Raw genomic sequence first — 13941 nt, 5'->3', positions numbered from 1 at the left:
CGCTTTTACGTCCAACAGATGGCGCTGTTTTTAAAAAAAAGCATGTTTTTACTTGTCACAGGTGACATCTATATAATATAGATATATAAAAACACACATGTATTACAATGCAATATTATGTCATAATTTCAAAGCAATCGGTGAAGAACTTTTAGAGATTTAAGATTTTACACAACCAAACATTAACATTTTGATAGAATATAGATTATTGTTGTTGTACTGGACCATCTACTTTCATTACCTTACCACTTTATTTTTTATCTATGGACTCAGTGACTATTAAAAAAATCCAAGTCATTATTAAGTCCAGTTTCAGGATATCATGCAGTACCAATTAGCCTTTTAAGTATATAACAGAAGAAGTATATGTGTCAACAAACAATTCATCTTAATATTTTAAAGCATAACTTGCAAAAAAAAATAGCATAACTTGTTCGATTCCTCGGCTGGCTAAGTCCTCCATCACAACACAAGCAACATTTTCGGCTTTCTGTGGTGGTAGTAGGAGATTTTCAAACATTGTTGGGTTATTCGTAACCCGGGAATGTTTGTCTTTCTTTTAAAAAAAAAAAAAAAAAGTGTTTTTCCTTAAATAATTAAATTAGCGCCATCTATGAAGGCATACATTATAACCCATGTTCCACTTAACCTTAAAAGCTGGAAGATACTATAAGTAGATTGTTGTTGCATGTCTAATGTTATATATATTTTTAAAGGCAAACACCATTGGATCATCTCAAATTCTCCATTCATCTGATCACTATGCTAGACTATGAGCAGCATCACTATGACAAAGACCTTTTGAAGCAAACAGGTATATCATTTTACTATTAATAAGCCCTGCACAAAATCCAACTTGCAGAACACAATATGTCATGCATAGGCAAAACCGCCAACAGAATTATTATTATTCCGTTGTTGAGCTGTTTGACCGGTCGGTGGCCGAGTTGACATCGCGTTTGGGTCCCACCCAGGCGTAGTGTGTTCAATTCCTCGTCTGGCTAAGTCCTCCATCACAACACAAGCAACATTTTCCGCTTACTGTGGTGGTAGTAGAAGATTTTCAAATATTGTCAGGTTATTCGTAACCCGGAAATGTTTGTCTTTCTTTTGAAAAAATAATAATTCGGTTGACACCGCGGCGGTTTAACACGTCGGGTTCTACAAGTCGGATCGTGTGGCCTTTAAATCTTTTATTTTAATATAATGTCCTTATTTTGCCAGGGTGATGTAAATAAAGAAGGATTTATTTATGAAATGAATACAATTTACAGTGTTACAAACTTGATATGTATAAGAAACACACACAACCTTTGTGTCATCTATCTCAGAATCACATATACATACTGCACTTATTATTCTTTTACAAATATGATTTAGAATAATTTTGAAATTTGTATTTAAAAAACAATTTCGTAAACTTTAATAGGCCGTGTTATATATTTCACACCCTACAAGTTGGACTAAAAACCTTAGTATCAATAGTTTAATGAGGTTATTTCTTAAATGCCTGTAAAAAGTGCATTTTCATAGATAATTTATATAAAAAAGAAAAACACTTGCCAAAGTTTTTTCAACATCCTCTTCAGAAGAATTCAAACTATGATAATAAAAGCTCAGAAATTGAATACTACATATTTATTGACAAGAAATTACAGAAATTATATGGAAAATGTACAAGATTTATTTACAAGAGTTTTTCCTACACAATCACTGTGCAGTCCTTCATAACTGGCTTGATATTCTCTGTCTCATAATTTCCAGTAAGAAGAACTAGTAGGCCTTCTTGTGATACCCATTTCCAGGATTACTGCCACAAATTCTTCCATCTCTGGTATTATGCAAGGCTTCCAAAAGTTTGCGTGCGATTGAGGTTTCAAATTTGGATGCGATTCAAAGAATTGCAAAGCATATTTTGGTATACAAAGAATCTGTAAAAAATAAATGGAAATATTCCTGGGGGGCTGCGTCGCCTCCAGGAGCATGCTTGGGTCCACATGCTTCGAGAACGCATACTGAGTTTGTTTTGCAAACATTTGGCGGTAGTTCCAAGAATTGCGTATTTGATTGTGTCACATTTTCAAGGTCATCCTCACTATCGTTGCTGTCACTAATAACACGCAACCTCCGATTGACAGGAACCACAATATTACTTCCGCTATCACTCTCATAATCACTAACGCTGTTTCAAATTGTTCTGTCATTTCAACATCTGAACTTTCACTCGTGTTCGACATTATGAAATCAAATTATGAATATAAAAAAAATAATAATAATAACAGTGTTTATAGAAAAAAGTGTGATTGAAGAATGTTAGAACCCAATTTAATGAATAAAAATATGAACGCGGGAATACGTAAGGGTTAAAATGTACTATTTATTCATTTATTTGGATGTATGTGTGTTTAATTCACCGTCAGTTTTCACATTCATGCACACAAGTTTGTATTGATGATACGAATCAAATGGTTAATTAGATTTAAAACCTGACGTAGGGCTTCCTATTATTCAATCTGGTTTGTGAGTCAATTCATTTATCGAGTATGTACTAATGGAATGGCGTTAAATTTTCAGCGGAGTGTATTGGTAACATCGAAGTGAACCCTGTGGCAGACCTAGAGCAAGTTAGAGGAATCATCAATAATCTGGTGAAGGACAACCCTAATTTACCATCATTAACCGCAGATTGGTGCTTCGTCGACTGTGAGTAATGCATTAGTTTTCCTTTGTGTTTAAGAGTCAATTTACCTTAAAATTAATTCTGTTTTATGTGGTTGTAATATATTGTTTTTGTTGTCATATACATGCTCCGGACTCTAGGCAAGTTCTGATGACAAAATGTTCTACAATTAAAATGTAATAGTACAAATCATTTGACCTTTTCATCTTCATCTGTTTATTTTTTATGAAAAGTAATTATTTTGCGTGATTGCAATCTCAATTATGTTGATTTATACTTGCAACCATCACCTAGTGTGAGGGGCTTCAAGTTCCTACTAGCTGTCTTCACAATACTAAACTATTTAGTATGCTGAGGTGAGGTGAATATTGAGGTGCAGTGTGGTATATTATTATACCTTCCCAATAGTTGGAAGCCCACTAACGAAATCCCAAACCCTTGCGGGCGCCAGTCTTACGCCATATTCGAAATTTCCGCACCCGTGCAAGACCCGGTCTGAAGCAAATAAATAGCATTATTAATAATATTCCTACATCGTAAGATATGAAAATATATTTCAGCATGCACAGCTGAGCGATTCTTCCGCGTGGACCGCGCCCAGGAGAACCTGCACTATGTGTCTGACATCGGCCACGAGTGCCTCTTCATCCTGGACACGGGCATCGCGCCGCTGACTCCTGATACGGAGACCACCACCACCGGCCCCTCTGAGTCCTCGGCAGGGCCCATGTCCTTCGACACCACCACCGGACACTCCATCTCGCTGGACATCTCGCACAGTATGGACACTCCCAGCGCGGGGGTCTCTCTTGATGTGCCAGATCAGTCACATAATAGGTAAAATACTGGCTCTTATGGGTGTCCTTCTAAGCAACTGGTTCTGCGGAAGTGATAAAATGCATTAAAAGATTTGAACAAGATTGGAAGACTGGAACCGGTTGAGGACACACTTCTTTGTTGGAATGTTCATCATAAAAGTATGCAATTCATGATTTCGAGTTCTGGCACCTTCTTTTCATTTTAAAGTGATTTGAACCCTTTTTTTCATTACCAGCACTTTTTACTAATTTGAATTGAAGATATCTGTTTATGAATTCCCTTACAATATATTTCTCAATGGAGAGAATTACCAGCTTTTAAGACTTCTCCTTCCATGCTGACTAACTGTAATTTATTTATGCTTATAGTGAATCTGGTTTTGGAAGTCCGGCCAAGAGTTCTGAGCTCCTGTCACCAAGCACTCCCCAATCCCCCTCCCTCCACTCCCTCAGCCTCCCACCACTCCCGGTCCTGCCCGAGGTGGATGCCCTCTCCCCCACCTCTCCCACCAACCCCGCCGCCCCTAATGTCCCTATCAGGAATGCCAAGGATGACTTCTTGCTGAGAGATACCATCACTAACTTCAAATCGTAAGCAGTCCTAGAACCATCAATCTGTCTTTGGTGTTAGAATAACACATAGAATTTATAAACTTTTATATTTTTTGATAACACTCAAACCTGAGAATGCTTATGGAGTTTGAGGATTCATCAATCATTCTGTACAGTTTCACCTATCGATTTAGTGTTACGATTAGTCTAATGTCCATTTGCATAATTGCAGAGCTTATGATATTATAGTATTAATCATTGTCCATGCAATATCTGGTTTGCAGTGTTACAATTAATATCTAATATATGCATGTTTACTATTTTCTTTGCACTACTAACTTTAATTATTTTTTTTATCTAAATGGAGTTACTGCACGACGCTGCTTAATTTTATTTAAATGAAAGTACTACATGACACTGCTTAATTTTATTTAAATGGAATTACTGCATGACACTTCTTAATTTTATTCAAATGTAATTACTGAATGACGTCACCTAATTTTGTTTGAATGGAATTAGGGGTTGCTGCTTGCAATCTGCAATCCATTTTATTTAAAGGGAATTAGGGGTTGCTACTTGCAATCTGCAATCCATTTTATTTAAATGAATTGCATGTTGCTGCTTAATTTTGATTACATTGGTTTTTTTCATCGTTCCTTAAGCTTAAAATTGGTGAGTTATTACCATTTACCTTTTTTATCATTATTTATTTTGATTAGAATCATTTTCCTCTTAATGTGATTTTTTTGATGGCATTCGCTGCCAGGAGATTTTGTTAGCATTAAAATTACGTATGATGGTCCACCCATGGGAGTGATTGACTAACAACCGGTTAAAAACCTTTACTTCTTTTCTTCTTAACTAAAACAAATGTAACATAATGCTTTGATTATACAAATTGTAAATAATATTGCACAAAATTGCACCAATCAATCGAATTTATTACTCAATCAACAATAATACATTATTTCATGATGAGTAATCAATACCGTGTAAAATAATATTTCTCAATAATTTTGACTCGAGAATTTTAGCAAACATAAAATGTCTGAAATTACTGAAAATAATTGCTCTAAGCAAAATCTATTGTACATAAATATTATTATGTAGGTATATTTTGATTCACAAATGAACTTTGATGTACAAAATTCCAATACTTTTTGTTTTTGTTTTATTACACAGGTATAATAAAAATAACAGCTTTGTTCTCTGACTTTAGAAGGGATGTATTTTACAATAAATTTATTATTAGACTTTCTGCACTTTTTATGTTTTGGCTTAAGAAATCACTGATTTAGCAATTGCTGTTTTAGCATTCACCTTTTTAGAATTGATTGCACGTTTATATAACTTGGTTGCATGCAGCATTCATGAAAGATTGTTTGGAATAGAGCAAGACGTTTTCGGATTCAGGTGAGAAATGAAGCACGTAATATCTATTATATGTATCACTGTTTGTGTATAATTTCATGTTACGATATTCACATTTGTAAACTTTACTTTTATTTTATATTTTGCATACACAATTGAGATTATCATATTTTATGGGTAAAATTTGATTATATTTGTACATACTTTGTACAGCAAGCCCTCCGTGTAATAAGTAAGAATCTTGTACCATAATAATTTCTTAACAGGTGAGTATCATAATTTAACTGCATTCGTTGCAATTTTACTCAAAATAAAATTTTGCTCTGCTGTTCAATAATTTCATCTAGGCATCTTTAAAAATATATTTTAATACGATTTGGTAACCTCGATGAAAATAAAATAACTGGGTTTCAATAAATATTGTTGTGTTTTACCAAAATACTTATTTTCAGATCTCTTTTGGAAAAGACGACAGACGCTGTTTTAAAAGCAGCCAAGATAGGAGATTTGAAAATGGTATAATAAAAAATTCCTAATCTTTCTCGATCTATCACTTTTCTAAATTTCTGTCAACCTAAACCACTCTTTTCTTTCAACTAAACTATTTTTTTATCATACACTACTTCAATAATAGTTAAACACTGCATACTCTATATGATTTATTGTATTTTATTTGACCAAAATCTGACATCTTTCAAAAAGCTTTCAGATTTTTCGATGTGAAAAATTAATTCCTGCAAACCTTTCATTCACCCTTAGTAAACAGTGTCAATGTCTCGAGCTTTAATCTTCCTACCTCAATCTCTATCTAATAACCTAGCCATCAGTAAAAATGTGTTTATATGTTCTCATATTATCAAATAACTTCTTATTTATCTAAAATTGCTTTCTTCTTTTTGACATTGCAAACATGTTCACTTCAAAACTTAACTTAAATTCAATTTCCTTCACATTTGTATTGTAGTATTCGGAACAGATGGCTAATAAAACCCTCGAAGCATGAAACCATAAATATTTTTTTATTGCTTATTATCTTATATTTTATTTTATAATTTCTAAACATTTCATGATAATTATCTGTATCTTTACTATTGTTAACTTGTATTTATGATTCCACACTAAGCTGCCATTGTTATTTCCAGTTGAAAGAGCTACACGCAGCGGGGTATTCCTTGCTATCCATTGATTCCACCGGCCAGACAGCGCTACATATCGGGGCCAGATACGGGCATAAGGATGTTGTCAAGTATCTCATTGCATTTGCACCATCGGCAATACTCAACATGCAGGATAATGATAAGTAAGTGTTTGTAATTTTAAGATATTAACTTAGCATCTGTGTTAACATAAAGATATATATGTACACAAAAATCATAGAGTGAACAGTTTCCTAGACTAGGACTACAAATAGTATTGCAATAGCTCCATGTCAGACCGAGACTACAAAAATATAATGCTTGAATACATATTTGACAAATACACCTTACCATGTAATTTAAAGCTATAAAACACTGATCACTAATATCCTAGCTCTCCAAGTTTACAGCATGACCAAGAGACCTATTACAAGCATAACCAAGAGAGCTGTTGTGTTCCCAAGTTTACAGCATGATCAAGAAAGTTATTACATTCCCAAGTTTATGATCAGTAATACATATTATGTTCCCAAGTTTTCATCATGATTAGTAATATTACATTTCCAAGCAGGTGCTGCCAATACCTTAAATGTTTGGTGGTTCACCGAGCAATTCCTCAAAAACATAATAGATATATGTATAATCTTCTATGTATGATTTATAAGTGTGGGTATATTACCTATTTATAGAGAATATCAATTCTTCCGACCCGTTAATTATTTACTCCACATTTATTATTATGTCAATAATTCTAAAAGATTATTATAATTATATAAGAATAGAGATACCAGAATAATTCTTTATAACAGATCAAATAATAACACATTAATAAACAAACGTTTCACTTTGCAGCGCGGGTATTTACTGATCTAACGAGCGTTAGTGCGAAGTTTGCACTAAGTGACAAAAAAGCACATAAACAAAAAGTTACTTTTTAACTGTAAAACAAACAAAAACTAATAATGTCAATGTCAAATATGTTCCCTAAGCCAAGAGCTGTATTACAAGATAATATTGCTTTTATTTTGTTCTGGTGGTGTAGTTGTGTTGTAAAAGAGTTTTGTTTTTGTATTTGAACAGAAAATGTATTAGCGAAAATTTTAGGTGGAGTTGTCGTATGTTTAAGACCTTATACTCTATGAGGAGTCGAGTGGAGGGATATCTTGTCGGTCGCTTGTTAATGACACGTATTACCATTTTTTGAGCTTTTAGAAGAGGTTCGATGGTAGATTGTGCACAGCCACGCCGCCCATAGCCATATCGCCCAGAATGGCAAAACTTGTGACAAAGCTTGTGTCCGCAATAAATTATTCTTAATCAAATTAATATATTTAGATATTTAACATTTTTATATTTAACTTTTTTAAAAGATGTGTGCAATTTTATAATCAAAAATATTATGTTGAAATACGATGAGCTGTAAAATATCGTTCAATTTTGTTGGCAGTTCAGCGCACGAGTGAACGTTAGAACCAGCCACGCCTGTTCCCATGTTTGACTAAGAAAGTTATTGTGTAAATTGCAGGGGTCAGACGGCACTCCACAAGGCGGCGGCTCACAAGCGGCGCGCCGTGTGCTGCCTGCTGGTGGCTGGCGGGGCCTCCCCGTTGCGTCAGGACCTGCGCGGCCACACTCCCCGCCACCTAGCACTGCTGGCCAATGATCAGCACCTCGCTGCGTACCTTGAAAGTGAGTCCTAAACCTATCCAATGAAAATTTATTGAATTTTCCAGTTCCTTGGCAAAACAGAAAAGTAAAGAAAAATAACAAACAACAAACCTAAACATGATCTTTTTTGTTGCTGTTCTGTTTTATCCGGTTATCGAATTTACCATCTACAGTGGTCAGACTGTAGACTAAGTCCCTCCCTCCATCTGTGAATTCTAGATATGTGGGTTACAAAACCCGCTCTGGAAGTTTCTGCTGGTTCTGTTCACAAAAAAGTATTTGAAATTCATAAATTAAATATAAAATAATTATATTTCGCTAAATATCAAAAGAATATGCATATTCAAGGTATTCCAAACTGTTTTTGGACTAGCTCCAGATTTCCACAAAAATCCAGAGCAGGTTTTGCAATGCCAGGACTCATATAGTATAGATTAGTGTGTCTTGCTTGACAACAAAGGAAGTTAAAACTCAAAGTGAAATATTGGCACAAAAAATATGTTGGTCAGAATTTCATTGTAAATGTGGCCGTTGACCAGTAGAAAAAAAATATTTTAAAAGAACAATGCATTGATGGCCTTTATTTTTCCTCCCTCCCACAAGACCTATTCAAGACCCATGTACACTACTTCCTCTAATCAAAAAAACCCTCCACAACCCCCAGAGTATCCCCAAAGATAACAAAAGGGAAATTACTTTCCTCAAGGCCTCCTGTGTGGGGTTAATGTAAAAAAAGTCTCTAATAAATGATAATTGGTCACTGAAAATACTATTAGATAGAAACACAAAGAATAGCCCCCACAAATGCACAAATAAAAATCTGATATCTATGAAAAAAAAAAACTTTTATGAAAAATCATATCCTACGATTTGGTTGCATTCTTTATTATAGGAAGTGTTTCCAATTATTGGTTGCTTTGTTTATTATAGGAGGTGTTTCCAATTATTGGTTGCATGTTGTTATATTGTTCATATTTGTATTGCAGGTCAAGAAAATTTTCATGTGGCCTCTGAAGATTTAGAGACTGTTGTTTGAACCAATCCCATACTGCAGCCAAATTGAGATCTCATCACCGTTAATATTTACATACTATGAACTAAGAAGTACTCACTCAAGTGATATTTGTAAGGTTACCCCAATATCAAAATTATATATAATATATGTTAATATGTAAATTGTACTCATGAAAATATGATTCATAATTATGTATGATAGTTCACTAATATAATTAGATTGGGGGAGATTATAATGGGAAGATAAAACAATTAATTAAATATTTATTAGAGGAAACATTTCTAAGACCTGCAATTTCTTTTTTCCATCTTTTTACTATCATTTTTAAGATGATTATGGTGATTTAAAAAATCTTGTAATTGTAAATTGCTGCGAAAATGGACCATTTTGTATAGGTTTGAATTGAAGATTAAAACATAATACATAATGTAACGTCTGATCATTTGTAACTGTATAAAGCATTAACTTTTTTATTAACATATTTCCATTCTCCCATTTCTTTCTGTTTTCAATTTTGGCGCCAATCGTCGAAGTATGAAATTAATGATTTTCATATTATCTTAAATTGTTATATTTTTATGCTATTATTGTTTGTGATACAAAATATTTAACTCGAAGTAAGTTCATTTTACAATAATTAACTACCTTCATATCTGCTTGAAGGATATTGTTACCTGATGTTATATACAACCATTACAATTGAGAACAGCATTTGAAAAAATAATGATAAGAATAAATAGAATGATGTGAAATTATTGCCATAAATAGGGCTTAATGAAGGGATTAAATAGCATATAATATTTTGTATATTGATCATTACTTTTAAATCCTTTTAAGTTTTTTTTACCTATTTAATCCATAATCATGGAAAAATATCTATTTACTTGAATTTAAATAAACCACTTAGAAATCAATGCATGACACCCATTACATACTATGTACTTAGGTAGGTATCTTAGCAAATGTATACATATAACTTTAACAAAATCTTGACTGTCTGATAAGCTGAAAGCATCAGCAACGAAATTACTCCTAATATTTCAAAATCTTTAATAATTATTGTTAGTGCAAATTCCACTATTCGTCATCATTTAAATATTGTATAAAAATTAGATACTTTAAATCATTATATTGTAAGATTAATTTATTTATTGAACTTTCTCCAAATGGATCTAAAATTTAATTAAGGCGAACAATTGTATTCAATAATAATCTAGAATAAGAAAATAATTTTAGGTAACGCCCACATTCAATGTGCGGTGTAAAGAAAGACAATGCTGTGAGACTATTGTCATTAGTTTTGATGCGACCAAAGTGTCCATCTTTCAATTTAATAGTGTTTATGTCAAAAATTTGTGCATGGCAACTTCTGTTTTGGTAGCACGCTTGTATTATAAACAATAAAGCACGCTTTAGCTTTTAACGTCCACGCTGTATTATATTGTGGATGTTGTGTCGATGTGATGTTTTTTCTGTTGCATTTCAAGTAGTGATTTAGTGTTTAAACACTACCATTTTTACTAAAACATATTTTATTTCAAAGGTTATCACATATTCAGGCATTTAATTTTTTGTAGTATGCTGTTATTGTAAATATTATGCATCTAATTGTGTTGAGAATCATTTTTGCAAAATAAAATATATTTTATTGTCTGTATTACATAAACATGAATGATTTAATACGTAATATTATCAGATTAAACTGTTGGAGAATTTTGTTGCTGGCTAGAAAGATTTATATGCATATACGAACCAATATTGGGATAGTTTCCAACTTATTAAGTATTTCAATTACAAAAAAATTGAGAATAATTACTAAAAAACCAAATAAAACAATTTATTTTGAATAAATTTAATAGGGTGCATGTTAGTGTAAATTTAATAGTTTCTTGTGATAGCTTTCTGCAATTATAAAACTTAATAATTCTTGTGAAATAAAATGAATTTTTCTAGGATTAGATTACATTACACATCGATTTTGATTGTAAATAATATATACCTAATACTAATTTCAACTACATAAATATAATACATAATCAAATAAGCATTTGACAATCAGAACAGAAGAATAATACATTTGTAAATAAAACTGCAATACAGTTTTAACTAAATGTGAATAAATCAATTTGTATACAAAAAAAAAACTTTTCACTGAATCTATGTAAAGTAAGCTATTCGGAATGAAATATGTAATTATTACAACATAAATGTGTTTATTCTAAGGGAGTCAATACATTGACTAAGTAAGCCAAGCAACTATCTCCGATTAGTTACTGTTATTACAAACTCAAAATAAATTCCTGTCTATGTTCTATTAACAGTCTGAATGACTTTAAAATTACATATTTTATGTTTTGTGAGCAAATTGCCACAAAAATCCCTAAAAATCATGAATTGAGAGCACTTCTTTTGCTTTGTAAATTACATAAAAGTTAGTAACATAACTAAAGCTATACTTTATGCACTTAGTCCCTAAAAGTCTATGCAAGTTTTTATTCGTGTATGTACATAGTGATTTCTTGTAATTGATATTGCAATATAGCTCCAGCACTGGTTATCAGATTTTAAATATCATTATTAATTCTCAATACAGAAAAAAAAAATTGTGGAGTAAAGTCAATATTTAAATGTAGTCTTTTGAATAGGTACTTACATAATTTTGGTTCTTGGATTTACGAGAAAGGCTGTGTTGCATTTGTGATTCGGTTTTAAAATTATATCTTTAAAATCTAATTTGTCACCAGCTTTACTGTATTGCAAATTCTTGCAAATTTTATTTATAATATATTGTACGTATGTGATTATTTGCGGGTATTCTCTCTGAATTTGCAATAATTAATCTTAGAGATAAATAATGTTTTTATGTTTCTAATTTAGTGAGTGAAGACTCAATTCAGCGTTTAAAAGATTATTTAAATAGTAATGTGAAAACCAGGTGAATTAACTGTGTGAAAATATCAATCAAGTAGTGTTTATAGGAAAAGGCGTTGCAAAATTAATGGAAAAATTATTTGGTACATCTTTAGAATATTGGGATACAAATAAAGTATGTTTGTCAAAATAAATCCAGTTATTCAGTTACTGCGAGTAATATTCCCATTATAGTAATCTAGCCAGAGGTGACAATTATATAAGATTTAGTCAAACAAGTTCTGTAGTTGTTCAAATATGTAGCTGTAAATATTTAAAATTCCGACTTTAATAAATGAGTAATCAGTAATCACCATAGATCATGTATTTGTATGTAGATTGTGAAAATGAGTTGGCAGTGTCCGGAATGTGTAATTGACTCAGTTGAGTTAGTGACTGGTAATGGCTAGTTGGCTACTGTTGCTACAGGCCTGAGAATTGTTGGTTTCGAAATGTTGACACTGGCCCCTTGCACCTAGATAGTCATTTCTCAGTAGCTTTGTCTCGTATACTTACTGTGTATCAAAGCCTTATAAAATATTAAAAAGCTAATGAAGCAAACTATGTAAATTAGTAGTGTTAAATTCTATCCTTGATTATTGCAAATGTTTTCAAAGTGTGCTTATTCTGCTCACAATCTTGACATTCCAATTGTTATAAATTGATTTAGGTGTAAAATTGTAAAGTTCTCGCTGATGGCCAAGAGGGCGCTGTAAATTAGTAATTAAAATGAGCAGCAAGGAACTGTCTTAAAGTTGAGATATCGACAATTAGAGTATGTACAATGTTCTATAGAATGAAAGACAGATGCCTTATGATAAGTAAATGTACCTAAACAAGTGGACACGAGGAACCTCCCGTCCCTAAGCCATGGAGATCACGCCTCCTCAACCGTGGCTTAGCTTGGGGAAGTTCCGAGACCAAATATCTTATGTTAGAGGACTTGAGAAATATTCTCAACTACTTCTTTAGTCTAATCTTAAATGAATAAAGAAAATATTTTCGATAATATTTGAACCTGATACTTTGTAAAATTATAATCACTAAATTTTATTACCTTATAGCACCAATTTTTGTCTTGAATTAAGGGTCCAAACCGTGCACTACTTCTCCGATCATTGTATCACATTTTTCCTTTGTCACGAAAAAATAGCACCGTAGATATGCCAGTCAATTAGATGGCTCCAATCTTTCAGTTCCTTAATTATTCATTGGATTTTCGTGTTCGTAGTCTGTTTCAATTGGTACAATTTAAATACATTTGCTTATATTATTAGTGTGTGAAAACGTCAAGCTTTCAATCATTTTGATTGTTATTATGAATCGAATCTCTTAATAGTTGTATTCGTTTGTTATATTTTGGTGTGTATTTAAGTTTTGGATGATTTAGAATAAAAGTACATTAAAGTACGGGAAATCAGAAACCACTCAACCCTTCATAAGACAGAAAACTAATCATCAGTGTATGATGATTCCAACCGGGTATTAAAAGAAGATGGGTGTGAATTTGATGATATGTTCGAGCCTCTGATGACACATAATGTTGTTTCAAAACACATGTCTGAATATTTTTGCTTTGATCCAATAAGATAAGAACCCACTGCATACTTACATACTGCATCCTCACATGAAGGTTCATCTGTGTAGGTGTAGGTGCGCCAAACTCACTATTATTATTTAAGCAATTTTATTCAATACTACCTGCATTAACATTATGCTAATTTTACCAACTATTCTTTCTCTTATGGGAAAATACTTCTGATAGTTATATTTTGCATTATGTATACTATT

General features: G+C 32.4%; 1 protein-coding gene across 1 annotated transcript in view; it reads left to right on the top strand.

Annotated features, from left to right (window-relative positions):
- Positions 1-13925, top strand: part of rdgA (retinal degeneration A) — a 539333-nt gene extending 525408 nt beyond the window's left edge. The window contains exons 16-23 of the mRNA XM_089632263.1: positions 717-814; positions 2575-2703; positions 3241-3517; positions 3868-4089; positions 5874-5937; positions 6564-6721; positions 8083-8246; positions 9212-13925. Coding sequence (XP_089488389.1) covers positions 717-814; positions 2575-2703; positions 3241-3517; positions 3868-4089; positions 5874-5937; positions 6564-6721; positions 8083-8246; positions 9212-9261 — 1162 coding nt within the window. The 3' untranslated portion in view covers positions 9262-13925. The remainder of the gene's footprint in view (positions 1-716; positions 815-2574; positions 2704-3240; positions 3518-3867; positions 4090-5873; positions 5938-6563; positions 6722-8082; positions 8247-9211) is intronic.
- The last annotated feature ends 16 nt before the right edge of the window (positions 13926-13941 follow it).

The sequence above is a fragment of the Hesperophylax consimilis genome, chromosome 5, assembly GCF_061612785.1.
Source record: "Hesperophylax consimilis isolate HC1 chromosome 5, BYU_Hcon_1.0, whole genome shotgun sequence".
Taxonomy (NCBI): Eukaryota; Metazoa; Arthropoda; class Insecta; order Trichoptera; family Limnephilidae; genus Hesperophylax; species Hesperophylax consimilis.
This window is presented reverse-complemented; position numbering and strand designations above follow the sequence as displayed.